Source organism: Falco peregrinus, chromosome Z (genome assembly GCF_023634155.1).
Source record: "Falco peregrinus isolate bFalPer1 chromosome Z, bFalPer1.pri, whole genome shotgun sequence".
In the NCBI taxonomy this organism is placed as follows: domain Eukaryota; kingdom Metazoa; phylum Chordata; class Aves; order Falconiformes; family Falconidae; genus Falco; species Falco peregrinus.
Window position 1 is genome coordinate 37,708,930 of NC_073739.1, and position 25,948 is coordinate 37,734,877.

Below are 25,948 nucleotides of genomic sequence, written 5' to 3' on the forward strand. Positions count from 1 at the left end.
TTAGATGGCACCATGCGGGGCAGACACCAGCGCGTCTCCACTCAGCGGGGAGCCACTCAGCAGCAGCAGGCCGGCTGCTCTCAGGACCCCAGCTTTTTGGCTCCTGGAACCTTACGCACAGGTTTGTTTTCCATCTCCTTGTGACAGCAGTTGTAAATTACAAACCCTGCAGGCAGCGGGACACCCCAATTACAGCTGCTCCTTGTAAAATGTGCCTTTCCAAGGGAGCAGCCATGTGTGGTGCGGCTGGAGCAGACAGCTCTCTGAGCAGGTAAGCCAAGGGACCAAGTCTGCTCCTAGGAAGGCAAAAGCAAAGCCTTCCTCCAGCCCCAGGGACTGCAGAGGCAGAGCCCACCGCCTTCGGATGCAGCGCCTTCCCGCAAGTACTGCTTTCTGACAGGGCATCCAGAGTTCAAACGCATGTTTTCCATAGAAGGCCAAAACCGGTTTTGACAATACTTTTAAAAATGACTGCTACACAACAACTTTGGTTCAAAGGTTTGAGATTTATTTAAAAGTTTTCAAAATGTTTATAGTACCTAATGCGTTGAAAATACTCCGTAAGACTGTTGGCAATAAAAGACTCTTGGAAAGCATCTTGTGAAAGCTTTTTTTTTCTCCTCAGGTGGTTTGATATGCATTTCTTTTGTAACCCAGTGGCAAACTAAATATTCCAATTCACGAAACAAAATAAAAGAAATCTTATGTCTCCTTTGTAGCTTTTGCTCCATGTAAAACCATTTGGGAAAAGGAGACCTAATTCAGTTTCTTATATGCTCAAGTCAGCCTAGATGATAAAAAGCTTGGATTCTGAGATATATTTGAAAGAATTTTCTAGTATTTTAGGGTGAAAGAAGCTATTCTCTTTTTTCCACCTTCAAGGACAGGACATCTTCCTGGTTGTTTATCGTCTGCTACTGTTAAGCCCTGGCCTTGTCCTGCTTAAAAATTTTGCTCTAAAATCTTCCAGAATCTGTGCTTTACCTAATACGTCCCAGTGGGACGTACCTACTGAAGACTGTATCTGCAAGTTTTTTACTCTTCAGTCATAAGTACTTTGTAAATTTTATTATCAGTGTTATATGTGAAACCATGAATCTTAGGAACCTGCTTCAAGTACAGTAGGGTAGTGAACTAACAAAATATCCCCACATCTCCACAGTAAGAGAAAGAAATAAAAGCAGAGTGAAAGTTTTTTGCACTGACATGCAATCACATGGCCTCCAACAGTGGAGTTTCTTGCATTACTTGTACCTTGCATCAACTCTGACAACAGCTAAGGCTAGAATGCAGATGTTAAAACTCACTTTTATGTGCACGTTCTTGGACTTTGGCTATTCTTTTCACCTAAATAGTGAGAATCATGTAACATCCTTGACATGAGAGTTGGTGTGGGGTCAGTCACAACGTTTACTCAAACCATTGTGTTGCTAAGGCCTTAATGCTCTACAATAGCAAGGAATGCTGCCACGTGCCACCACCTTGTGAACTAACATTTAGACATATACAACTATTTCAGCTGGCAATTTTCAAAGACACAACATCAGGGGAGAACTTCCACACTGAAAATATAGCCAAATAGAACTGTAAGATCTAAACACCTAAGCAAGCCATGGCAATGCAATGTTACCAGTTCTATTTCTCACAACTCTACAGAGCTGCTGACCCAGCCTGTATCTGCAGTTATATCATGCTTAGCTTAATTTAGCTTTTGCTTCTTCTCTAAGTGCACTGCTTTTCAACATTTTTGGTAGAAATTATTTCATATTTACTACTCCTTTTCACAGTTATTTCATTCAAATAAAGTTTTTCTTTGTTACACTTTTCTAACAGCATAAAACATTCACAAGTAGACTGTTAACTTGTAAAAGATAATCACAATGAAAACCTCTACATTTTAAAGGCTTCTGCTACACAGATTACACAACTTACACACTGTACGTACTTGGGAAAAGTCTAATGCTGCTGCTTTAAATGATTAAGACCAGCGTAAAGCTAAGGATGAGCTCTTTCAGGTTGTGTATTTAGAAAGCCTCAACTACTTCTGATTGTGCGTAAGGCAAGGTGTGATTTGAGACATTAAACACAAACCTTTGAAAGAGCCCAATAACAAATTAGATGCTTACATTCTTACTGAAAGATGATGGGAACTAGTCTCAGAATTTCCCATCAACCTCCACTGAAACCTCCAGCCATAAAGTACTACTGATGGAAGTACCACGGGCCACTTCCATGGTGACTGGAAATCAGATGTTTATGAAGTCTTAACTGCTCTAAGTCTCATGGAATCCCTTTGACGCTGAACACCATCCTGTACTGAGGCTGGTAAGGCAGTCATGAAACATAAAGTTGTTTTCATACAGGTTTCTCTGGAACAGCCTCTCAAAAGAGTAAGTCTGGGGCTCCAGGTCTTCCAAACTAAATGGGCTTTCATTCCAGATCCAACACAGCAGTCAGGTATAATTGGAGATATGCCCTTCAGCATGATCCTGTTGTACTGCATCTTCCCTCCTGCATCTGCAAAAGTGCCTGGAGACGGTAGGAGTGTAGGGTCCCATTGCCAGAAAATGGGATCTTGTCCCACTGGCTGAACTTCTTCCCAGGGAGAATTTCTAACACCATCCCATGTTGTGGTAATGCCTGGAGAGAAAAGAAGAAACTCCACAGGGATCTGTTGTGGTTCACTGCTTTCTGAAATGATAACGTCTCTGTTTCAGAACTGAAGAATCTCAGCTTAGGTAGTGCATTCACAATGTACACAGATTTACATACTTTTGACATACATTTTTAAATACATTGGAAATAGTATGTAAAAATATATGCATTGAAACAGTACATACACTTGATACATCTGTATTGTTGGGTCACATTTTAACTACTTTAAATAGCGAACATATATAGCCTCTCTCAATGGTTACGTAACTACTGTTCATTTAAAATAAGTTGTGAAATGCCACAGTGACAACTGTCATGTTGTCTTTTACTAAACATGAAAAGTTTGAATAATAGTGGAAAAATAAAAATACTTCATTGATATGACATGTTAAATCTCCTGTCAGTTAAAAGCTACTACTTCATATATATATTCAAATATCCCCACTGAAACACATCTTTTTGTATTTTTTGTCACCTTACACTGTATACTGCAATACAATGTTTAGCATATTGTAAACTTTTACCAAATTACTTTTTAATAAGGAATTGTACAAATATACAACTATTTATACTACATATATATAAGGCCATTAACATAACAGCAAGATACATACAGAAAACTATAATCACCAACATAAGTAATGAGATTTTCTCCCAGTCAGCAATAATCAGGCTCATTTTCTGATTGTCAGCAGAGTTTAGTGAATGCTGAAGCTTCTAGCAGGTTTTATCGATGTCTTGCAAGATCAGGCAGCGCCAAATGCAGCCTCATCGTACAATGCCATCATGGTGCACAATGTCATGAGATGTGCATGGACTCTGTCCTGGCTGTTGGGTAGCATGAAAGGTTTTTTCTGATTCAGGTGCACTACTGAATGAACACCCAAAGCAAATGATTGTTGCTAAGTCAGTCCTCAAAGTTAAGTGGTTAGCATTTTCCCCTGCAACTTAAGTGCAAGAATACTTAAACTACACTTGTAGTTTAAATCTAAAAGCCACAGAAGAGTACTTGTCTCAAGAAGTCCTTTACTTACAGAAGTTTCCGTTGTGAAATGAAGATTCATTTTTCTCAGCAATATACAAGGGAACATGCATTGGTGGGAAATCTTCCTTTGGCTTGTGGGTATTGCTGCTGCTGGATTTACTTCGACTGTGATCTGGTGTGGGCTGAATAGGCAAAGATCTGTCCACACCGGATTTCACCAGGCAGCCACAAACCAGGCGAAAGAAAGCGCGACGCATTTCCTTACTGGCTAGAGTGTAGATGATGGGGTTCATTGCAGAATTGATGACTGCCAGAGCAATAAACCAGTTGGCTTTGTACAAGACAGAGCACTCCTTGACTCTGCAGGCCACATCGATGAGGAACAGGATGAACAGTGGAGACCAACAGGCAATGAAGACACTAACAACGATCACAACAGTCCTAAGGAGAGCCATGGACCGCTCTGAGTTATTGTGGTTAGTGACATTACGGCTGCTGGACTTTACCAGGATGTAGATACGGGCATAAAGGATGACAATGGCAACCAAAATGGCAATGAAGATACTAATGCAGAATGCAACATACTTCTTGGAGTACAGAGGCAAAATTGTCGAGCAATCTGCTAAGTTGTTTATACAGTTCCAGCCGAGGATGGGTAAGGCACCCAAGGAAATCGAAATAAGCCAGCATGTACCAATGAGAAGGAACACTCTGTATTTTTTATTGGCATCATAAGGCCTCATTTTAATCATGGTCAAATGCCGCTCAATAGCTATTGCCAGTAAGCTGAAAGTGGAAGCTCCCAGGGCAACAAACATGCTGCCTTCCCTAACGAACCAGATTGTGGAGGACAAGCTCAGAGTCTTCTTCCCAGACATAAGAATATTTACTTTGTAAACAATGCCAGCTAAAAGATCACAGAGAGCTAGATTGCCAATAAAAAAGTACATGCGGTTGTGAAATTTATTGTTTTTCCATATGGCAATCAACACCATCAAGTTTTCCAGGACTATGAAACTACATAGGATCAGAAATGCAATAGTGGGCAGGTCTATGTTATCCGTTGCCTTTTCCCTTAAAATAAGCTTTCCTGTGTAATTATAATGCAATACGATCAGAGAGTCCATCTCTTCATTTCCGTGAGGGCCGACAAGAGCATCAGGTGACATGGTAACTGCTGCCATCATTTGTTCGCTGATGCTTCTTTAGTACCACGAGAATTTAGTTCCGATAATTTTCCACAAGAGGGAGATCAAGCCACGTTCCTCCAAGCGCTCCTCTGGGCGGGCGGTGTGTATCCACAGCTCCGCACGCCATGCATATTAATTCAGGAGAGTGGCTCGCAAACCAGGCTCTGAAAATAAAATCAACAAATGCAACATAAATCTCACCGTCTTCCCATGTCACCCACGGCCCGCGCGGGTGCTCCAGCTGCCACACACGCCCAGGTGCCCAGAGGGATACTGGTGATGCCAGGGCACCAAGGCCTAGCATCGAGGAGGCTGCGGCTAAGCCGTCAGTCATGCTCTGCACAGATGCAGCCTCGTGCAGAAGTACAACGGCAATGCGGAGCACTGCTCATCGCTGTTTTGTGCTACAAAATTTCTATGCTGACCAACGCGCAGAGGAGTGGTGAGGATCAGCGTACAGCCCCTGCAAGCCCCAGTGTGCACAGCAGCCAGCTCACTCCTCAGAAAGACCTATGTGCATGTGGTGCTACCAAAAGACCATCCAACCATTGCTGCCTGAGCAGCAGCAGGGCAAACTCACTGCTTTCTACGCTTGTCTCTGTTTCCCGTGCTGACCTAAGGCAGCAAAGAAAGTTGGCATCAAGTCTTGATGCCACGGTGCATGTTACCAATGCCTGAAACAACTTCCCACCCTTAATGATACGAAATTACGCTATTTACGATTAAGGAAATGCTCTGAAGGCCAGTCACCCTAAAATCAATTCTACTTCCCATTCGAAGTAGTTGGATTTCTGCTACCCTTTTTTAAATAAACATAGCAAGTCACATCTTTCTAAGTACTGCTTTTCTTTATGGTTCACTTTATTTTTTTTTCTTTGCATATGTATATAAGGCATATTATATTAATATTGTTGGGCTTTTAAAAAATAAAAAATAGTTATACCAGCTTTAATTGTCCTCAATTTACTTCAGCTCTTCTTTAAGTTATGACTTAGACTAACTGCAATGTTTTCCCACAGATTTCAATAGGTTGCATTTTTGCAGCAGATCCTCCTAGATGTCTTTTTTCCATTGCCATACACAAACATTGGGAGAGATCTGCACAGCTTTGTAAGACTATCAGAAGACAAAAGAAGCACTTACTGTTTTACGAGAAAGGTTACAGTTTAGTTGCTGCATACTCCAATGAGAATCAGTGCTCTAGCCCCAATGTACTGAGGTTGAACTGGTAGCAAATATTTCAGCTTGGTGACCAAACCAGGATGGGAATGAGGAGAGAACTGGTTCCATCTGAACCAAATTTGTAATGATTTGATTTTTTTCTGGGAAAGGTAGGAAAGGAAAAAGTTGTGCTGGATGGGAAGACACTTTCTATTGCCTCAAAATTAAAGATCTTAGTTTAGAGAACTCTTTTAAGAGCTACAGCTCCTGACCTTACCATTTATTTACTGAAGGGTCACAAGCATTTCCCAAACACATGAAAGACACTTTCAAAGGATGGCTACCAAGGGAAGAGGGGATAGAGCTAGATAATCTTTAAGGTCCATTCCAACCAGGTCCATTCTATGATTCTATATACAGGTTTCTTAAGATCACAAAAACATACGAGCCACTGCTGTTCCAGCACTCTGGTTTGGGCACTTGAAAAGTGGGAGGTGTATTTTCAAGTGCCTTCTAGAAGAGAGGAGGAGCAAAGCAGATCCCAGATAATTGTAAAGGGATTTAAAGGATGACCCACACCCAATTTTCCCACCCTCCCTTTTCCTGGGTTCCATCCTTTGGAAAAGAAGTAATCCAACAAAAAGCCCACAGCGAATTGACTTTAATTCTTCGGTACATTCAGGATGTTTAAAAATTATTTGCTGAGAAAATAATTTACTATTTACCCAATTATCGCTGTTATTATAGTTATTGGTATTATTAGTATTTCCCCATTCTAGTTCTTGGGTCCAAACTACCCTGGTGAAGAGACCCGCTGGGAGAGAGGTATCATGCAAGAACCACAGTTGTTGCTTGGTGTCCTTGGTTTTTTTCACTCTGAAGATGACAGCAACCACCGCATTCATTTCCCAGGAGCAGAACTGGACCCTGGAGTTCTTGACCTCTTTTCTGAAGCATGGTAACAGTGAAGCTATTCAACAGAACAACTTCACCTCAGCTAAGGTTCAATCTAATTGTAATTCAGTTACAATCTGCACACTGTTATCACATAAACTATCACAGTCTTTTCATTGTATTGGCTTATAACAAAATGCCACTGTGTCTATATGAATTGCAAATGCTTTCCACTGTAAAATAAACAGTTACATTTGGCTAGAAAAGTATTTGTTAATGATAGCTCTACCAGCAATATTCACCAGGCTGATGGACGCCTGACAGAATCATATGCGTATCATTTAAGAGCATCATGTGCAACAAAATAAATGTTTCTGTAAGTCTTTTCCAAGCAAAATTATCATAGTGGTCTATCAAAGGACAAATACATTTCTTTCTGTGAAGAAAATTATATGCTAGATGTAGGGCTTTATCAGCCACAACTCGGCAGCTGTAAATTGTCATGCCTCTACTAAAGGTAATGATGCTACACCAGTTCCCCTGGCTGAAGGCATGGACAATGCACTCAATCAGCAGAAATCATACAGGGTCTCTTCCACTGTTTGTAATTATTTCTTCTCTAAAATCATTACACGAAACTTAAAATCACTAAAGGAAATCTTTGCCTCTGACAAGCTAGTGGCAAAGCAATGGAGGCTGTAACATTACTATTCGGTCAGGACTCTCAGGGAATGAGTATCATGCACAAGCCACGTGAAAGTTAATATAAATAATAATGCAATAAAATAAAATGTATTATCTTCTGGCAGCAACATTTTCAGGTAATATCTTTCAACCATACTCGTTTTTTGTCTTCTTCCTGCTTGGTAGCAAGTAACTCAAAGCACATTCATTTTTTAATGGTTGGCAAAATCAAAGTTGGTTGTGTATTGTAATAACAAGACAGTATCATAGACAGGTCCAGGATATCGCTATTGCTGCTTCCTGACAGTTCTAAAATTTACTTCTCTAAACATCTTTGTCCCAGTCACATACAGAGGACTAGCCGTGTGCTGTGAAGTATGTACCTGAGCTCAAAATATTAAAAAAAGGACCTGAAGAACCTGTCTTTGGTATGTTCTATGTTAAACATCGGGTTAGTTAGGTACTTCAACAACCACAGATCCTGATACCGCCAGAAATCAGTTTTATTCCCTCTTTTATTCCCTCTAAAGCAAACCAGAGGATCCCTACCATTGCACCACTAGAAAGATAAACCTACCAGCAGTGCAGGGGCAATCTGGCTATGTCTCCTCACAGATGTGATGGCCAGAACAGTATTTGCTAAGTTACTCAAAGGCAGGCAGTGGTACCATGTCAAGAGCCACAGTCATGTGGAGGAAAATTCAGCTGCCTCCTTCAGCTATTTGGCTGACCTCTGTCCTCCCTGTTTCCAGAATGGAGGAGGGGCAGTTGGGGTCAGCAGTGAGCACCACGATTTCCCCCTCCTGGGTGATCTCCCTGCTCACCACCATGCTTTGGGGTTTCCACAGCAGTTAGTGTGGTCTTCTGCAGAGGCCAACGATCCTAGTAGGGTTGAGCACACTCCCAGGCTGGAGCAGGGGCTCTCCACTGTGGCCCACATCCCTATGGTCTACCGGGGTCTGCATGGTCCCTGTGCCACATGTGCCATGAAAAGTACAATGCTGTGCGGCAGGCTACAACCCCTCAACCCGCTCTACGGCAAGTCACACCTCCACCGCTCTTTCCAGCCCCACCACACAGTCGTACAGGAAGAGAGTCAGAGCTGCACCTCTCACCAGCTCCCCACAGGTAAACCCCTTGGGTACGGCAGCTGGAGTCAACCTGCAATTTTCCTGTGGGAATGTGTAATTCCCAGTGCCAGGAGGCAGCAGGGAACTTGCGATAATGGGGATGCCAAAGCCCTTCAGCAACCATGCCCAGTACATCTCCGCTGTCTGCTCCCAGTGGGCACTCTGGTAAGAGTTCCATGGGGAGCTGAGGGCTTTTACTATCTCATCAGTCAATGAGTACTTCACAGCTAGAAGAACAAGAAATTTCTATTTTCAAAACAGTGAGTCAAACTGCTCTCAGCTTTCACGATCTCCTGAAGCCAAAGCAACAAGTGAGAATAAAGCACAAGTGAGAACGGGACTTGAACTTTCCACTACCTATTTTGCCTCCACAAGAACATATGATGCTATGCATTCAGTACACTCACTGTAACACAGCTGAAATTGTATTTTTCTGTCTCCCAAATGTCCATGAACAGACACGACCAAAAAGACTGGCCACCCCTTCACCACCACCACCACCACCACACATTGCAGTTCGCCCTTCTCTTCCACACACTGCCATACCCTTCCACCACCAATGACAATTTTAAAAACAGCAAAGGGAAAAGGCAAGAATGCGTATCTAAAGCTAAACTTTTGTGTATTTTATTTATTTGTTAAACCTTTCCAGGTGAAAAGTAAACACATAATTTATCAGGCACACCCTGGTAGTGTTAAATTTAAGAACAGAAAACGCTTTTGAGAACAGCAGCACATTTCAATACACGCTTCCACTCTGAAATTAAGCCGTGCTAGACGCAAACGAAGTTTAGACAACAAACATCTGCTGTAGAACAATGTCTTGGACAACTCAAAAAAACTGTAAAAATATTTTCTTTGAAGTGAATGTGCTGGCAGCTTACAGCCTCAGAAAAGCCTTTAATAAATGGCTATTTTTCTTGGCTTCCGGATTTTAAACATCATTTTGTATTTTGTAATTCCAAGTAGCGCACATGCTTATCTCACACAGGAGCTCCCGGCCGGTTTAACTCTCGCACGTTAAAGGCAGGCACGCACGTTCCCTCCTTCCCCCGCACCAGCTCCGGGCGCTCCCGACCTAAGAACCCCGCTCCAAACCCCAGAAATCCGCTCGCCGACCCGCACGACAGCAGCGACCTGAACCTCTGGCGGTGACAGACACTTGTCGAAGCTACCCAACGACACCCCCGACGTGTCGGCGGCGCGACAGTCCCACACGGGAGGCACGACTCAGCTCTGAGTCTCGAGATTTTTCCGCCGCCCGCCGCCGCTCCGTGCCCGCCACCGCGCTCCACGGGACACCCCGAAGGGACCGCCTGGAAGCGGCCACCCCTCCGGCACCCACCCTCGGTTTTACCCCGTCCAGCAGCGGGATCTCCTGCTCCTCGGGGCCTTCCCCCTCCCACGCCACCGCACGCTCGGCGGAGCGGGCGCGCTCCCCCAGCCCACCGCACGCCGAAAGGAGACGCGACGGCCCCGACGGGCGGGCAGCGGCGCGGGCAGGCACCGGCCTCGGGCAGCCCGCCGCCCGGCAGCGCGGAGAGCGGGCGAGGGGCAGGCAGGGCTGTCCCCGAGAGGCGAAGTACCTGCTGCGTCGCCGCCGCCTCCCCTCGGCGCTCTGCGGCCGCCGCATCGACCTCGCCAACTGCAGGGCGCTGCGCGGCGCCGCTCGGCCCCCGGGGCTGCGCTGGGCCGGGCCGGGCCGGGCGGGGCTGGGGTGCCCCGGTCCTGCCCCGCCGCCGCCGCTGCCCGCCGCCCCGCCCGGTCCCCCCGCCCGCCCCCCGGCGCTGCCCTGCCCCCACCCCGCCCCGCGCCGTCCCCGCGGCTCCTGCCTTCGGCGCGTGGCTCCGGCGGCGCCCGGCTCCCCGTGCCGGCTGCGCCCCCCGCGCCGGGCAGCCCCGCTGCACCCCGCCCCCTCCCCCGCCACGCACCCGTGCCCCGCGGCCGCGGGTGCAGCCTCCGGCAGCGGGTGAAGGGCCGGGCGCTGCGAGCGACCGGGGTGAAACGCGAGGCGGCAGAGCCCGCTGCCGGGTATTTGTAAGGTCCGTGAAAGCGCGAGGGGGAGGGAGGAACTTCTGGGTACTCCTCACTCAGCTCGAGCTGTTTGCGTGCTTGAGCGAAGTTTGGCGAAGTTTTGCGTCTGCTCGCCTGTTGTGTCGTGCCGCAACAATGTGAGCCTCAGAGAGCTGGGGGTGGGTGGCACGGGGTGAAGCATTCACTAACTCGGAGCAAAAGTACGCCTGGTTTGACCCAGAGCTGCCAGTTACAGCAGGCTCTTGGTAAGGCAGCTCTTGACAAAGTCATTGAACAAGAGCTACTCAAGGGCAGCGATCGGCATGCAGATTGCCTCGGTGATGAGAGCAGCACTTTGGAAAAGAAGTTGAAACCTGGATCCTGCAACCATCTAATTTAAACGTTCATGTGAGAGGCCTGTGGGTACAGCAGAGCTTTCTGTCAGAAGCAGATACGATGAGCTGGCAAACAGGAACACTACAACAACCTTGCTAAGCACAGGCAGGCGTGTAGGGTTGCTTTGTTGTCTCACTGCGATCAGTGTTTATCTTGGGAGCCTCCTGTCTGGAGCTGAGCATCATCACTGGCTGGGATGCATGCCACAGGCTTGGGTCGCTAGCACTGCTACTCCATAGGGAAGAAAAAAGTCCTGGAAGAAAGCAGAACTAGGCTTTTCATAGCCAGAAGTTTAAGCTGATGTAGCAGAACAGTGTGTTTCTGTGACTGCTTTTTATCTGCTGAAGATGAGTTATAAAAGTCTTCTGGTTTAGGACTGTCATAAGAAATATGGACTACAAAGGAAAAAATGCTGCTAAAATTGCTTCAGAGCTGATGGACCCAGTGGGTATGGCCCCACTTAGCTATGGGCAGGGCTATACTTATGCACATATTTACATGTGTAAAAGCTGCTGTCTTCTGTGGGGGGGGAGTGGAAACCTCCTTCCATGCCACATAAAAGCACACACAACTTTTTGGCGAAGGGCAGTCGGGACCTGTGAATTGGTGCTCTCCCATTGCGTAGAAAAGCCTTGTCCAAGAGCTTCCCGGCAAACCACCTCAGGAAGCTCTGTAGTCCTCATGGCACATACTTGCCACATACCATCAAGGCCCAGTTGTTGCAGAACAGATGTTTCAGTAAGCAGCCCCTGGCATGGCTCTGTGGTCTGCTATTAGTTTTTTCCCCACATTTCATTGTTTTTCCTTTACTACCCTTTGGCTGCTTGGAGAGGGGAGCCAGAAGAAACAGTAATTCTGATCAGACTGTCATAGGTGAGGGGACAAAATGCTGAAAGTTTTTTTTGGCAGTGGCGGCAGGTGATAAGCTGTGCCCTGCTGCCTGTGATGGTTTTGATTTGCCTTCCTTAGGTGGGTTTGCCATGACTCCATGGGAGCAGCTCACAGCAAAGCCCCACTGCAGTACAAGGAAATTACCTTCCTCTGCGGAGAGGTATGCATGGGAAGCGGTGTATCGGTGATGCAGACCAGATATTAATCTCTGACTGAGGCTGCTGATGGTGGTGTCTGACATGGTGGTGTTCAAAAGCCCTTCTGCTGCAAAGCACCTTGAGCAATGCAGCCCCACCAGTGAGCACATTGATCTCATGCCCCAGCTCTCCTGTCCATCATGGAAAACAGACCTCAGCCATGGTCGTGCTGGAGAGATGTCTGGCTCATCAGCAGGCAGCAGTTTCTTGCGACTGCCTCTTGGTCCCCGTGGTTGCAGTGGCTGCTGATACCATCAGAGGAGGCAGGTGGCAGGACACTGCAGTGCAAGCTGGAGAAGCCACCCAGGAGCAAAGTGTGGTAGAGGCCCTGTGCAGAGGCTGCTGGAGGTTTGCCTGGGGTGGCATCTCAGGCCAAAGCAGCTGTTGGCAAAAACTTTCGGGGAGCTCAGTCTGTTTGGCAATAGCTGATACAACCCTCTGGTTCATTTCCAAACATGCAACAGCCTGAGACACACATACCGTATTCAGCTTTCCACAAAGCTCTCAATGTTGTTGTAGTACTACTAAAAGAAATTATGATTTGTGGGGTAAAATGATTAATAACCAAGTAAAAGATAGAAAGTAAAGGCTAGGAACAAAGATCAATATTCATAGCAACAAGAGGTTAACAGCTCATTTTCCCGGGGATAAGGAGTCTGTTCTGCCCTGGAAATTCCTGAGTGAGTGGGCAAACAGGATGAATAATGGGAGAGCGGTATTTGCTGATGTCATTGGGGGTACTTGACAGTGAAACTAAAACCGAGAACAAGATGTTGCCAAGACCTGCAGGTCCTGAGTGACCTGCTGATAAAATGAAACATAGGAAAAACAACTCTAATGATACACGCACAAATTTATGTGGAATGTTACTGCTCAGAAGAGAGGTCTTTGTGGATAGTTCTTCAAAAACATTCAGCATTCATTAACTGTAAAAGGGAAACTGAATGCTAGGAATGATTAAGAATGAAATGAAGAACAACGAAATGGAAAACATTGTTAAGCCCTTCTGTGAGCTTTACAGCTTGAGTACCACTAGTGCCTCTGGTTGCTTCATCTCCTCATGAATGTGGTAAAATACAAAAAGGCACAAAAGGCAACGGAATGGTTATAAAAGTCATCCCTGCAGGGAAAATGCAAGTTGGCTAGGTCTGATCAGTGGTCTTAGGAAAGGGAAAAACATGACAAACCACGAAAGAATAGTTTAAAACAAAAGGACACAAATTCCCAACAATGTAGATTTGCAGGGTTGCTGCAGGAGTGAAAGGGAGAAAGTGGTTAAATGAACCACACAGAGTAAAGGCCGGTCAATGGGTGTTAAATACAATGAGAAGGGTGCAAAGGCTGGGGGACATAAGCAGGGGCTGTAGGTGTCCTGCATGCTTCTAGCTCTGAAGTTAGCATGGGCCAGATCCTGCCTGGGCTCTTTTCTCCTGTGTTGCAAAAAGGCATGGTCTTGACTAAAAGGACAAGCCATGGCACACGTAACAGCGTGACTATTGCCCACTTCTGCAGGTACTGAAAAAAAGGAGAGGTTTCTGCAGGGGGCTTAGGCTGGATATGGCAGAGGAAGAGACAGCAGAGCGACTCAAGAGAGAGGTGGCTCAGCAAACGCAATGGGCTCAGAAAATGGCCTCGCGAAGTTGTCTGGATGGTCCTGGGCCTCACAGCATGCTGCAACAGCCCATGGCTTTGACTGATTTTCTGTTGTGGGTATTACATGGAGAATAATGGATTTTAAAAAGTTTTTCTACTTCTGTGTGTGGTATTTTGTCCAATGAATACAGTGAAAGGTGGGTGCCATTGATATAAATGGGTTTTCAGCATGTGCTTAAAAGTTAAAAAAGTGGTTAAAGTTAACTCTGTTTAAAGATAGATAAAATATATAAATATCGAATAAAAGCTGAAGTTACCCTCAGATGAAAGATATTGTGGTTTCTGTACAGACAAAACAGATAATGTTTCAAGATTAATATTATCTTTCTTATGTAGTAGTTGGAATTAAGTCCTTGAAAAATCTTTTTCTGTTAAATGTTTAGGGCATGACAGAATTTTGGTAATTTCTGTCTATCAAGATTAAAAAATCATTCATGGAATGTTTTATTAAGGCCTTAGTTATAACTTCTTCATACTGACATTCATCCAATGCTTTACAGGTCTGTTGTTCCTGGAGTTCCTGAAGGAATACTCTATCATTTAGAAAATCAGTCATTTATTTTTGACTGTCTTGGTATGTAAACAAAACACCAGCAGAGCAATGTTGTAGTTACTATTCAAAACAGTATATTTATCTGATTGTACTTTAGCATATTTTAGCTCTTTATTTTCTACTGCTGCTGAGCAATCTTTTTTCATTTTAACAAGATTTATACGTTATTATATCTAGGGATGAAGTGCTGCAACATATTTTTATTTTTAACACCATTTCTATTCTTATTTCTGTGCCTCTAGCTCAATTTTAAGCCAATATTGAATGCAATATTGTTTAATTTAGGCATGATTAAAACAGAAAAAGATTAATAAATATTTTGATTTAATGTTAAAAAAATACCCACCAAAAACTAAAACAAAGAAAAAATTTCTTTGGAGCGCTGTTGAAACATAATCTGCAGTGATCAAAATACATTTTTTGACTACATTAAAGAAGTTATCTGTCGATCACTGTTAAGTATAAGCAGATAACATTTTGGAAACTTCAAAAATTATGACTTTTTTTCACATCTTCATGTACTTATAAGTCGTGGCTATGTATTCGTTCAATTCTATTGTCTTTCTCTATTTGTTTTAAAGATGTGTGTTCTCCTTTCTTTAGCAGCAGTAAAGCTGGCAAACTAACTCTGTAAATCCAGCACAGGAATGATTGAGGCCAGGATCTTGCCTGTCCTGTTACCTCAACATTTCTAACATTTTATCCGTGTTATTTCAGTCACAGCATCTCATAATGTGTTTGAATTTATATATTAAAATCTGGTATATTAGGAAAATAATATTCTGATTCAAAGTATGTTTAAATATTGCTATTGCTTTAATACGATGTTTTGGAGTTTGTCTTAGTAATGATCCATAAACACAGCAACTAAACACATACGCCTCTTACATTCACACCTACATTCTGCTCCCTCATATCATTATTTGGGATGATTAAAGTGGAGAGAATTTGACTTTTTACAAGCTAAATACAAGCTCATATGAAGGCTGTATCTTTGGACATCTTTTTTTCTGTAACTGTAATGGCATTTTTGGAAGTACAGTCTTGTACAGATCATGTATAAATACAATATATGCCCATAGGACATGTTTCAGCTGCATGTTGTGTATTAACTACAGGGATCATGTGCTTAGCTAAGCTGAACTCTGTCTGCTGCTTCTGCAAGTGACACCTTCCTCTAGGCATAACAAGGCAGATGCTCAGAGCATGGCCAGATATGTGTTGTCAGTATTACGTTAAGACAGTCTCAGCTTAATGTACAGTGCTGTGCAGATTTCCTATGTTAAAAGATAGTTGTTACCACAGCACTTCCAGCCAGACATGATGTAAAAAGTGAAATGCAGAGAAAGAAGAAGGGGAAATGAGCTCAGTAAAACAGCTCCTTGGGTTTCCCCATCTGCATCCTGCTGCTCAACACTCCAGAGATAAAGACTATACTCTACAACACTGTCTGAAGGATTGTCCCTCCTTTCTTTTCTGCACATTACTCCCACCCTTCCCTGGTAGCTGTGGTCCCCTGTTGTGCACTGAGCCCCAGAGCACCAAGGGGAGACCCTCGGGGTGACTGAGCCGCTCTCATGAATACCACCACTGCAGCATCGCCCACCACCCACAGCTCCTGCAGAGCTCCTGCTCCCCAGGCTGCACCCATGGGACCCTGGCCCAGCCACAGATATTTCTGCACCTCCCAAAAGGTGGGCAGAGCACAGCTGAGGCATGGTGCCCACTGCCAAATCTGTGGGCACAGTAGCATGCACACCATCCCTGAAGGAGTGCTGTGCCTCTCTAATGCAGTATTATGTGATGGGAATGTAAACGTGCCCTTTGAGGCAGATTGCCACATTTTATCTGTCTTTTAGTATGTGTGTATGGTTACAGAGGGATATATTTTTCTGTGGAAACCAGTAGAGGTGGCTGAAAAAATGAAAAAACTCAACTCTCAGCAAAGATGGTAAAAAGTAGGGTTTATTTTGAAGAGAAAAAGAACTAAAACTGAAGTGACCTGATTGAACTCCTTCTAAACTAGCCAAGGACTATTGTATGATTAAAAATTAAAATAAATTTCATTTTTTTGTGTGGATTGTGCAGTACCAGATTTTAATTAATAGGGAATGTAAGCAAGCAGAGGCTAAGCAGGTGCTATCCAATGAAGATGGAGATGCATACATGGGTGGTTTCATTGCTAGGCAAGGGTCTTGGTTCAAGTAGCAGTCACATTTGCAAATGAAGATGGCACATCCACAGAATACAGAATTAACATGTTCAAACTTTTTGGATAGCTTCAGTATTCAGAACAGTAGAGTAACAAAGGGCCATTTTGAAGCAGCAGGAGATGGGGTTTACTTATTATTTTTGCAAGAATTTTAGCCAGTGGAAAAGAAGTTTTTTCCATTTGAGATGTGGTCAAGAACTGAGCCAAAGCAGCAAACCTGAATCTCTGGATTTCAGACTGAAAGCTTTCCAAAATGCTAACAAAGTGTCAGCCAAGACCCTGATACTGGTGGTAAAAAGTCTTCAGAGCAAGTGGGGCAGTTTTAATTTCAATTGGATTCCCCCACAATTCAGTGCATTTGAAGCACAGTTAAAGAAAGTTTTCTTCCACTGAAGCAAAACACAGAGCTAGTTCCCCGGCTGCCATCTGCCATCATGTACCATGGCAGGCTTTGTTCACTGAAGCATCTCTGCTTTGCATCAGGAAAGGATGCAACTGTTTAGATTAGAAGTCTTGAAGGCCTGGGGCAAGCAAAAAAAAAAAAAAAACCAGAAAAAAAATGAATTCTGCAGTGGTTGGGTTCTTGGGACATCTTGCTGAAAATGTACCTCTTTGGGGACAGCAAAGAAGCACAAAGCAAGAACGTTTTCCCCTGAGTTCATATTGATATAATGATAATAATATTTTTGCAATGCTGGAAGAATGGACTTTTCAATGTGATGTTTTATATGCGGTATTTAACTGTCCAGGGCACTGACTTTCTAACCCTGCTGAATTAAGCTGAACCTATTGCTGCCCACAGTTGCCTTACCAACCATTTTGCTGGACGTAGTTACCTCCTCCATAAAGACAGTCTACAGCTTCGCCTGTTGCTTTAAACCATCAGTGACCATGCCTGTGCTGTGGAGTGCCATGTGTATAGCATGAGTTTTGCATCAACCCTGCTGTCTCTTTTGCAAGGGGCTACAAGAGCTGTTCAAGCAGGTATGGTCAAGCTGTGATGATAAAATCTTTAATGCCTGGGAGCCTGGAGAGGGGATGCCCTGCTGGGGACCAACCCATGCAGCCAGGCCCTCACCCACAGGTCTGAGCAGGGCTGGTCACAGGGCCATGGCCATCCTGGGCATGGCCAGGGGACAGCAGAGAATGGGGCTGGAGATAAGCCACTGCAGTGATTAGTGCCTCTAGGTCCCTGATATTAAACCACCTCTGCTGAGGCTGTGAAGGGTCATGAGTCAGAGCTCTGTGGTATGCCATGCTTTAAAACAACCTGGTTGTGTCCCATGTCAAGTTTATTCAGTTAATGAGTGACCTTTCTGCTCATTCAGTTCCCTTTAATTTTAGTCTCCAAATTCTTCCAAAGCTTATTCTGGAAAATGCAATCCAAGTTTTGTTCTGAGGCTCAGCAGCAGCATGCAGGAACGGTGTGGCCAGTTACATACATCCCGGCTACCACCAGCTGGGACAAGTCATTGCTGATGAGGCATGTCAAGAGCTAAGAAGGAAGCTTGTAGCAGTACATCCGGAATTCAGCTGTGGAAACCTAACACCTCTTCCCTTAACAGCACAAATGAATAGACACCCTGGCTAGACCTAAGCTCTCCAGGTAACAATGAGTTGGAAAGAAAGAGGCTGTTAAGGTTCTCCATGTCTGCAGAACATTGTAGCATACCTGCAAGTGTGGGCAGCCTGGATGAAGGGTACCTACACCTCCACTGTTTGGGAAGATCAGAACCCCCTAGGAAACATGAGCTCCCTCATAAACCAGTTTCCCTGTTCCACAGTGGCCACAGAACATGGCCGTAGGGGGAGAGCACTTCAGACAGAGGTCAGTATCGGTGTTAGTAGCATGCTAGGCTAAAATCTGTACCTAGGCTACAATCTGTACCCAGACTTACATCTAAACAGGCTGAGTGTAAGGCCAATCTAGGCACTGAAATGCTAGCTGTCTTTGCCATGAGCAATTTATATGTGGAGAATGATTATAAGTAAGGGAAAGAGGACTGGAAGAGGGAAGGAGAAGAAATAACATATTTTAAAAGAGATAATGCACCTGGTTTTAAAAGCCATTGAGAAATTCTGATTCCTACCAGGGCTAATAGAAGTTGAGAGGGCTCAGAAATGTTAGAAAGTCAGTCATATGTATTGACTTTTTATTAATGACTCAACATGAGGATTTGGAAAAGTATAAAACAAGCACTGGTAAGAAAAGAACCCTTGACCCCTCACAGCAGCCTCTTAATGATCTCATGTCCTGCTGCCTTCGACATCTGTTTCCCCTTATACAGGAGATGAATTCCTCCCATACCACATAGCATTCTTAAGAAGTAGTATTACTTGCTGAAACAAGAAGTTCCCCAGAAGCACTATGTGCCCTTTCTGTGAATTAGACTTTAAGAGCTTCTTAGGAGCTAATGGGTGGTATGTTTGTTGCTGTTTCGTGGAACATGATGGTTGAAGTGTCACATTAAGGATCTGCATAAACATTGCCCAGATTACAATACAGCCTGCAGGCCAGACTGAGGATCACTTGTTCCATGTGGATGGAGTGGGATTGCTGACGGAAAAAGACCCGAAGGTGAGTGAGGCTGCCCAGTCCCTTCACACATATCCACATGATGCAACACCCGCCCATAAAGTAGTGGTAAGTTGTTTTAAAGTTTTGAATGTGTTTTTCATTGTTCCTCTTGGGTCCATCTGTGCAGTGTGAGGCAGTACTGTGGGGTAACAGCCACACTGGCTGGATTGGAAACTGGCAGCCTTATTGCTACTCTGGCATGGGACACGCATAGGTAACAAACTCTGCTTAAGCCATTCATATTCTTAGTGACATTCTACCACCTTTTCTGTCTTGTCTATCACATTCTTAGGGTCATGACTCAGGGTCAGGTCCTTACTGCATACTACACACTTAAAGTGTTGTTTGGTTTTTTTTTTTAATATGAAGCCATTTTCTGGGTCTGCTATATCAGTTTACCCATACTTGCAATCACCACATGCCATAAATGTTTTCTGTCCTTTTTGCCAGGAGGACCTTAGTAAATTTACTGCCTGGGCTCTGTTAGCAGAGATCTTTGTCACTAACCTGTGGTTAGATCTGTTGGCCACCTCATATTATTTCACGTATGACTTACTAATTAATGCAAATAGGATGAAATATTTGCCTTTTTTTTAGGCAACAGAAAGATTACCATTTATATTAATGGTCCTTCTATTATTCCTGTTTCTTAAGGCTCCTCTCTACCCACAGCTTCTCCTTTCTGTTCTCTCTTACACTTCAGCTTCTCATATGCCTTACCTTTCTCAGTAACTCAGGTCCTTCAGACACTGAATCTTCTTTTCCTATGTCATTTCCTATATTAATTATTCCTATATTTCTACATATTCCCATAACTCTACTTTCTTCTCCTGGACTTGAAACGTCTGACAGGGATCTGCTTTTGCTGGTATTCAAACTTTCCACACCTTCTGCCTACTTCTTTCATTTCTTTTAGCTGTTCATTGCTACTGTTTTAAAAAGTCTTCCAAGAATCACTGGGACAGCAATATCTCAAGCACCAGTGTTACCAAAAGTTAACAGCTTGTCAGTTTTAGTGCTACAGCTCATAAACTCCCAGGTGTCTGCTGGAGAGGGAACGGCTTACCTAAGTGTGGTGGTATCTATCAAATCTTGTCTCCTGGGTCTCTGGCAGTGCTGAAGGTAAATGGATGCAGAACTAGATGTAGCTCATGGGTCAGCTGATGTGTGAGGTGGTGGATACATATCACCTGAGGATAATCTTTACTCATAATAATTTCTCTCACCTCTAGAGGAAAGCAGCAATGTATGTCTCTAGGGCATGTTATTTTCTGGGATGCATTTGGAATAGTGTTATTTATGCCTCACCCGTTGGCAAGCCTGAGAATAAAAGGCATAATCAAAGCCTTATTTAGCTTAAATACAGAGCTCTGTGGTTCTGGAACAGCAAATCCTTCATTTGCATCTCTGCTGACTGTCATGTATAGAGTGTGGACACAGAATCGTTAAAACTGGCATCCTTCCCGTCTTTACTGGGTAGCTGTATGCACCGGGGAGGGTTGTGACAAGGGGAGGTAAACACCCTCACTGGCATCAGGACCATCACTGCTATTATGCTGTAAGTTGCTGCAATACATTAGTGTAAAAGATGCAAGTATATATCTCAGCATCCATGACTTTCTGCTCCACACAATTTCAGATCTTCATCTAGTTTAGAACCCCCTCCACCCACCCCGCTGGCATAGGAAAGGGAATGAGCCCCAAGGTGGGAACCCCTTGCACATTTGCACCGCAGTCCCAAGCAGCTGAAAGCCTCAGGAGCTCAGGCTAGCTGTCAGGGAGGTCCAGAAAGCAGAATCCATAGCTCAGCATGAGATTCAGTTTAAAATCTGTCATATTTCTCTGTGTTGTCTTCAATGTTCTTTCAGCTTTTCCTGAAGTTGTGTAAAGGCTTGTGAATCTTGCTGATACTGGCATGTCTTCCAGAGGAAAGTCTTTTAAAGAAAATGACCTAAGTTATAAGTAGGAGAGCATTTTACATGATGTGATAAAGGTAGAATAAACTGTTCAAATCTCATTCTGAGAGCTGTTTGATGTTTGTGGTATTTATTTTTTGGGAAGTCCAGAGAAACTTTTACAAGCATCTGTCATTATTCTATTTAATTTAAAAAAATCAGTTGCTGCATCGATTTTTTTACTACTATTTCACTTTTCTGTGTATCTTTATATTATATTATTCATTTCAATGGCTAATGGATAAGCCACCGTTGCAAAAATATGGAGGGGCTTGATGTTACAGTACTCCCAAGAGCTGTGGGACCTAGATCAGCACAAAGTAGTAGTCAAAGACCAGTGTGTTTAGGAGTGGATGTCTTCACATGAAGAGGGCATTGAGGTTGTGCGCATTTCAAAAATGTGCAGCTACTAGCTTATCAGGGGATATGCATTGTGATATTTTGTCAAACAGCAACATAGTCTTTCAGAGTACAAATGCACCTGCACCAGACGTAAGGAGATAAAGCAGTAAAATCTGTAACTGTAATCTGTTCTCATGTAAAGGACCTCGCCACTGTTAATTCCGATGGAAACTGTTACATGCACATGTGTACTCACACTGGGTGTAGGGGACAGTAGCCATGAGGCCAGCCCTTGTGTACAGATATAGTTGTGTCTATACCAGTTACCCTTTCTCTGTAAATGCTGGTTTATATTCATTCTTCTTCCTATGGGTCATTGCCTCATGCTGCCTCCAGACACAGTTGTCCTTGTTCTGGAAGACAAAGGAATAACACATATTAGTGGCTGTGGTGGAAAATAATTCCTGCATTCCTTCTTATCTGCAGACTTTGGAGATTTGTTTAAGAAATTAGTCCTGTCAATTTTGCACATTTAAATCAATGTGAAATTTTCGCTTAGTTTCCTCACTCACTTTCTGGAAACAGAAAATGAAGCATTCTTATTCTCAGCTATTAATTTGATTATAGTCCAGAAATGATGGGCCATGCATACCTGCTCTGAAGTGATTTACAGTGCATCAAAACTTCACCCTGAAGACACAGGTGATAGACATTTTCCTGTCTACCGGGGTCCACACTCTCTGGCTTCAGCTCCTAACTCTTTGAAGCCTATTTACGCATTAAAAACTGAAATCTTGCCCGTGGCATCATCCTGCTTACCCTGTGAATCATGAGTTTTGAAGGGCAGGACAAGATACAGGAAAGACTGAAATAAAGATCTGATACTCTTTGTGACACCTTCCTTCAACACATAGCAGATTTCCAAGGACTCTGGGCAAGGAGAAATACTGTTGAAAGAATGTTTCCTCTTAAGAAACCTCACCTGTAATATATGCATGCAACAATTTATAGGTGAGCTTTCGAAACAAAATCTGTGTTATTTTGACTGCTGTTTGATGATTTCAAAATCCGCTTTGTGGCCATATTTTCACAAGTGTTGATTTTGTAGTCGAAGTGAAAATAGCCACATTGTTTAATTTCTGTGTGTGCATCTCACACCTTCTGCATTCTTCTCTTATATTACATTCCCTGTAGTTAGTCAGTGCATTGTCTTCAGAAGAGTCTTAAGGCACCAATTGTTTTTGTGTCACTTAAGAGCAGTTTCTTAAGATCTCCATAAACAGAAGTTTTTAATGTGATTTTTTTTTTTTTTTAAGTTCCAGGCAGAGCTTCAACTGTATCTCTGCAGAAATTTGTTCATTTGAACGGGTTTACATGAATTTTTTCCAGCTATTTAAAGAGAAGAGAAGAAAAAGCATAGTACTTGTTATGGAGTTGAACCTGACAGACCTTGTGCCTCTTGCTCTCAGAAGTTCAGCATATTCCTGCAGTCCCTAAGAGGTGTGCATATGACAAGAAGGTGGACTATAGTAACAGGTATCAGAAGTGTATGAGGTGAGGCAGCTACCTGCCCCTGTAAGCTGGGAAGAGTCTCATGACTTTATTTTGGAGGATTTTTGTCATCTGTATTTGATGTCTTGTACTAACTAATGGTCATGCTGACAGTGCTTGATGTTTTTACAGGCTTTTTTTTTTGTGAGTTTTCTGTTGAACCTTGGTTCTGGTCCTATCAGTTAATGTCCTGTGATGTATGGCCAGCTTAAAATAGTGTGGCTTAAAATAGTTTGTTTGATATGAATTCTTCCTGTTACAAGAGTGGAGAATTAGGCATGATTCCCTAGCACAGAAGAAGGAACGACACAGTGTCTTAAAAGTTGCTGTTGAATGTGGCATGATTCCAGGTATAACCATGTGGCCACTGGTTAGACATAACAGAGTTGAGAAACAGTGAAGAGGTCCCCACTCAGAAAACGAGGACCAGGGTATCTGGGTAGACTGGATCCATTTTAAAGAGGGGGAAGGGAAGTGATGACCCACTCAGCTGTATATTTATAGCTCTCATGAATAATCACAGGATGCAGGGGGAAGCATATCTCAAGAGATCACCCACAAAAAGAGTGAATTAATAACAGAACTACTATAAATATGCACGGGTTGGATAACTTGGGTGAGAGTGGCTGCTTTAATGGATGGACTGTGACAGAACTGCAGGAGAGAGATGTATGCATGAGGGCATGTGTGGCAAAGCAACAGAAATTTTCAGGAGCTTATTGTCTCTCTCTTAGAGACAAAGCCAAGAAAGAGTTATTAGTAGGAAAGGTCTCATGAAGGGTGTTCGTTCTTTCCACCCTTTTCTGTAGCATACACTATTAACTCTTGTGTTCTGCTCTTCAAGTTCTCTGTTGCTCATCCTTTCCACTGTCTGTGGAGTGAGTATCTTCTTCATCATGGTCATTCATTAGTCTCTTCACGTCTTTCATTAAGAAGGCCGTGCAAAGGGAAATGGATCCTTTCAGGATCCTTCAGGACCAATGTGATGAGTGACATGGAAATGGAGGTTGGAACCAAAGGCACAATTCTCTCAAGTTGCTCCTGGAGTGGCTGCACTTTCTGAAGAAATGCTTCTGTGCTTGTCTGAAAGGAAATGGCATCTGGGACAGGATGAAACCAAAAACTTGACACAGTGAGCAGGAGCTGGTCACTTTCTGGATGTCAAAGGCTGCTTTATTGATGATGCAGAGCTGCTCCCAGTGCTGCCCCAGTGGACACCTTTACAGGAGCCCAGCTTGGTGTGAAGAAAAGTGTCATCATCATATGGAAATTTACCATCTCTGGTTATAATTAATCAGTTGCCAACTGGTTTGGTGTGAGCAGTCAATATTGTGGCCCTGTGGGACTAGGTGTATGCACTGCTATTGTCATGTATAATAAGACTAACATTTCATCCTGGACCTTAACAGGTTTTCACAGTGGGAATTGCTGAGTAATATCAGGACCATTGATAAAAAAGTGGCTATTCTTTGCTGAGAAGCATTTGTTTATGTACAGAAAAAGTTATTACCTCTCCCTGTTTAGAAGTCTGTTTGATTGCTGTGGAAGTTTTTATGTAGGGCATCCTAAAAGGTCTGTGATATCAAGAACTTTAAATGGTCTGAACTGATTTTTGTGATTACAAGTGGAAGATTTGTGCTTAGAAACAGCTATGGCATTGAGATTCTTCCATGCATTCTGGGGCAGTGGATTTATATTTCATTTCTGCAGCTTAGGAATCTTTTTGCTGGGTGTTTGAGTGGGAGAAAGGAGTTGGTAATTCCCATCTGAGCAGCTGCAGGAAGAAATGCACATTTGAGAGATGGACAGATGTCACTGCTAGGATTCTGTGCTGTTCAGAAATATCTGCCTGCTAGAAGTGCTGCTTGCTATAGTTCACAACACACATTTTTTTACAGAGAACACTTCAGACTGACCAGGCAACAAAGTGTAAATCAGGGTCAACTCTAAAGTTTGTTTCAATTACTGCTTGTCTACAGTGAATCAAGGGTAGTTCCTGTTTAATTGTTAATCTGAGGGCAAAATTAGCTGAGAATATTTTACAAACTGGTGTTTTATTCACTCAAAGTATTTTGTAAATTGTGTTGAACAGTTGAAAGGTGCCAAGGTGTTTCTAGTTGTGGAATATTTTATTTTCTCTTTGTGATTTCCTATATGACCATTAGGTCCCTATTGTGTCTAAAATAAAAGCACAGGCAGTTCAACTGAGCCGTTTTAGTTTTATTTAGAAAAAATGACTAACATATTAGCATGCAAGTTGGTTGAGGTGGTATGACGGAAGGTTTCACTATGATGTGATGAAAAAAATTTATATACCTTAGCTCTCATAATGCAGCTTTTGAACAAAATACATCAGACCACCACCATCAAGGGTGAACATCTAATGTGTTTTTGACAGTTACAAGAAATGCTGTAAAAATAACTAGGATTAAGCATAGCACAGTTGCTGGCCTGCTGCAGTGCCTGTGCACACTGCCTCAGGAAAGGGAAGATTTTTGCTTCTTGTGTCCATTGCACCCCACTGGGATTGTGGAGAGGAAGTGTTAAAGGATAACCCTGACTTTTTGGGGTGGAATAACACAGTGGCAACATAGCTGGGGCACCTTACCTGGCCACCCTGGGAGAACACAGCCAGGACTGGCTCTGAAGGGGCTGCCAGCCCAGCCCTCCGCACCTCCTTCACAGGGAGAGCCAGAGGCGCCTTCAGACGCAGTCCAACAGGTATCAAATCTGACAGCATAACCCTGTGTAAAGGGTGTGATAGGCAAAGAGCAATCAGCCGAGCAAATATGTGTTAAGGCTTGCTTTCAAGGTCTCTTCTTTGTACTAATCTCCCTTCTGGGTACAGCTACCACTCACCAAAGGCAGCTGGGAAGCCTCTGTGGGTGTACAGTAATACCGCTTTGCT

At 43.6% G+C, this 25,948-nt stretch overlaps 1 protein-coding gene across 3 annotated transcripts; it reads right to left on the reverse strand.

The window, feature by feature from the left end:
* Positions 1–486: 486 nt before the first annotated feature.
* Positions 487–10,774, reverse strand: S1PR3 (sphingosine-1-phosphate receptor 3). 3 transcript variants are annotated; one of them, XM_005239831.3, is made up of 3 exons: positions 10,631–10,774; positions 3,690–4,994; positions 487–2,640 (listed from the first exon to the last, which is right to left on the reverse strand). In XM_005239831.3, exons 2-3 carry the CDS (start codon positions 4,825–4,827, stop codon positions 2,255–2,257), a joined length of 1,524 nt encoding a protein of 507 aa, XP_005239888.3. In that variant the 5' UTR covers positions 4,828–4,994; positions 10,631–10,774; the 3' UTR covers positions 487–2,254. The 3 variants fall into 3 exon arrangements, with proteins under 3 accessions (XP_005239888.3, XP_055647501.1, XP_055647502.1); XM_055791526.1 differs by lacking the exon at positions 10,631–10,774 and adding an exon at positions 10,286–10,450; XM_055791527.1 differs by lacking the exon at positions 10,631–10,774 and adding an exon at positions 10,045–10,244.
* Positions 10,775–25,948: the final 15,174 nt, after the last annotated feature.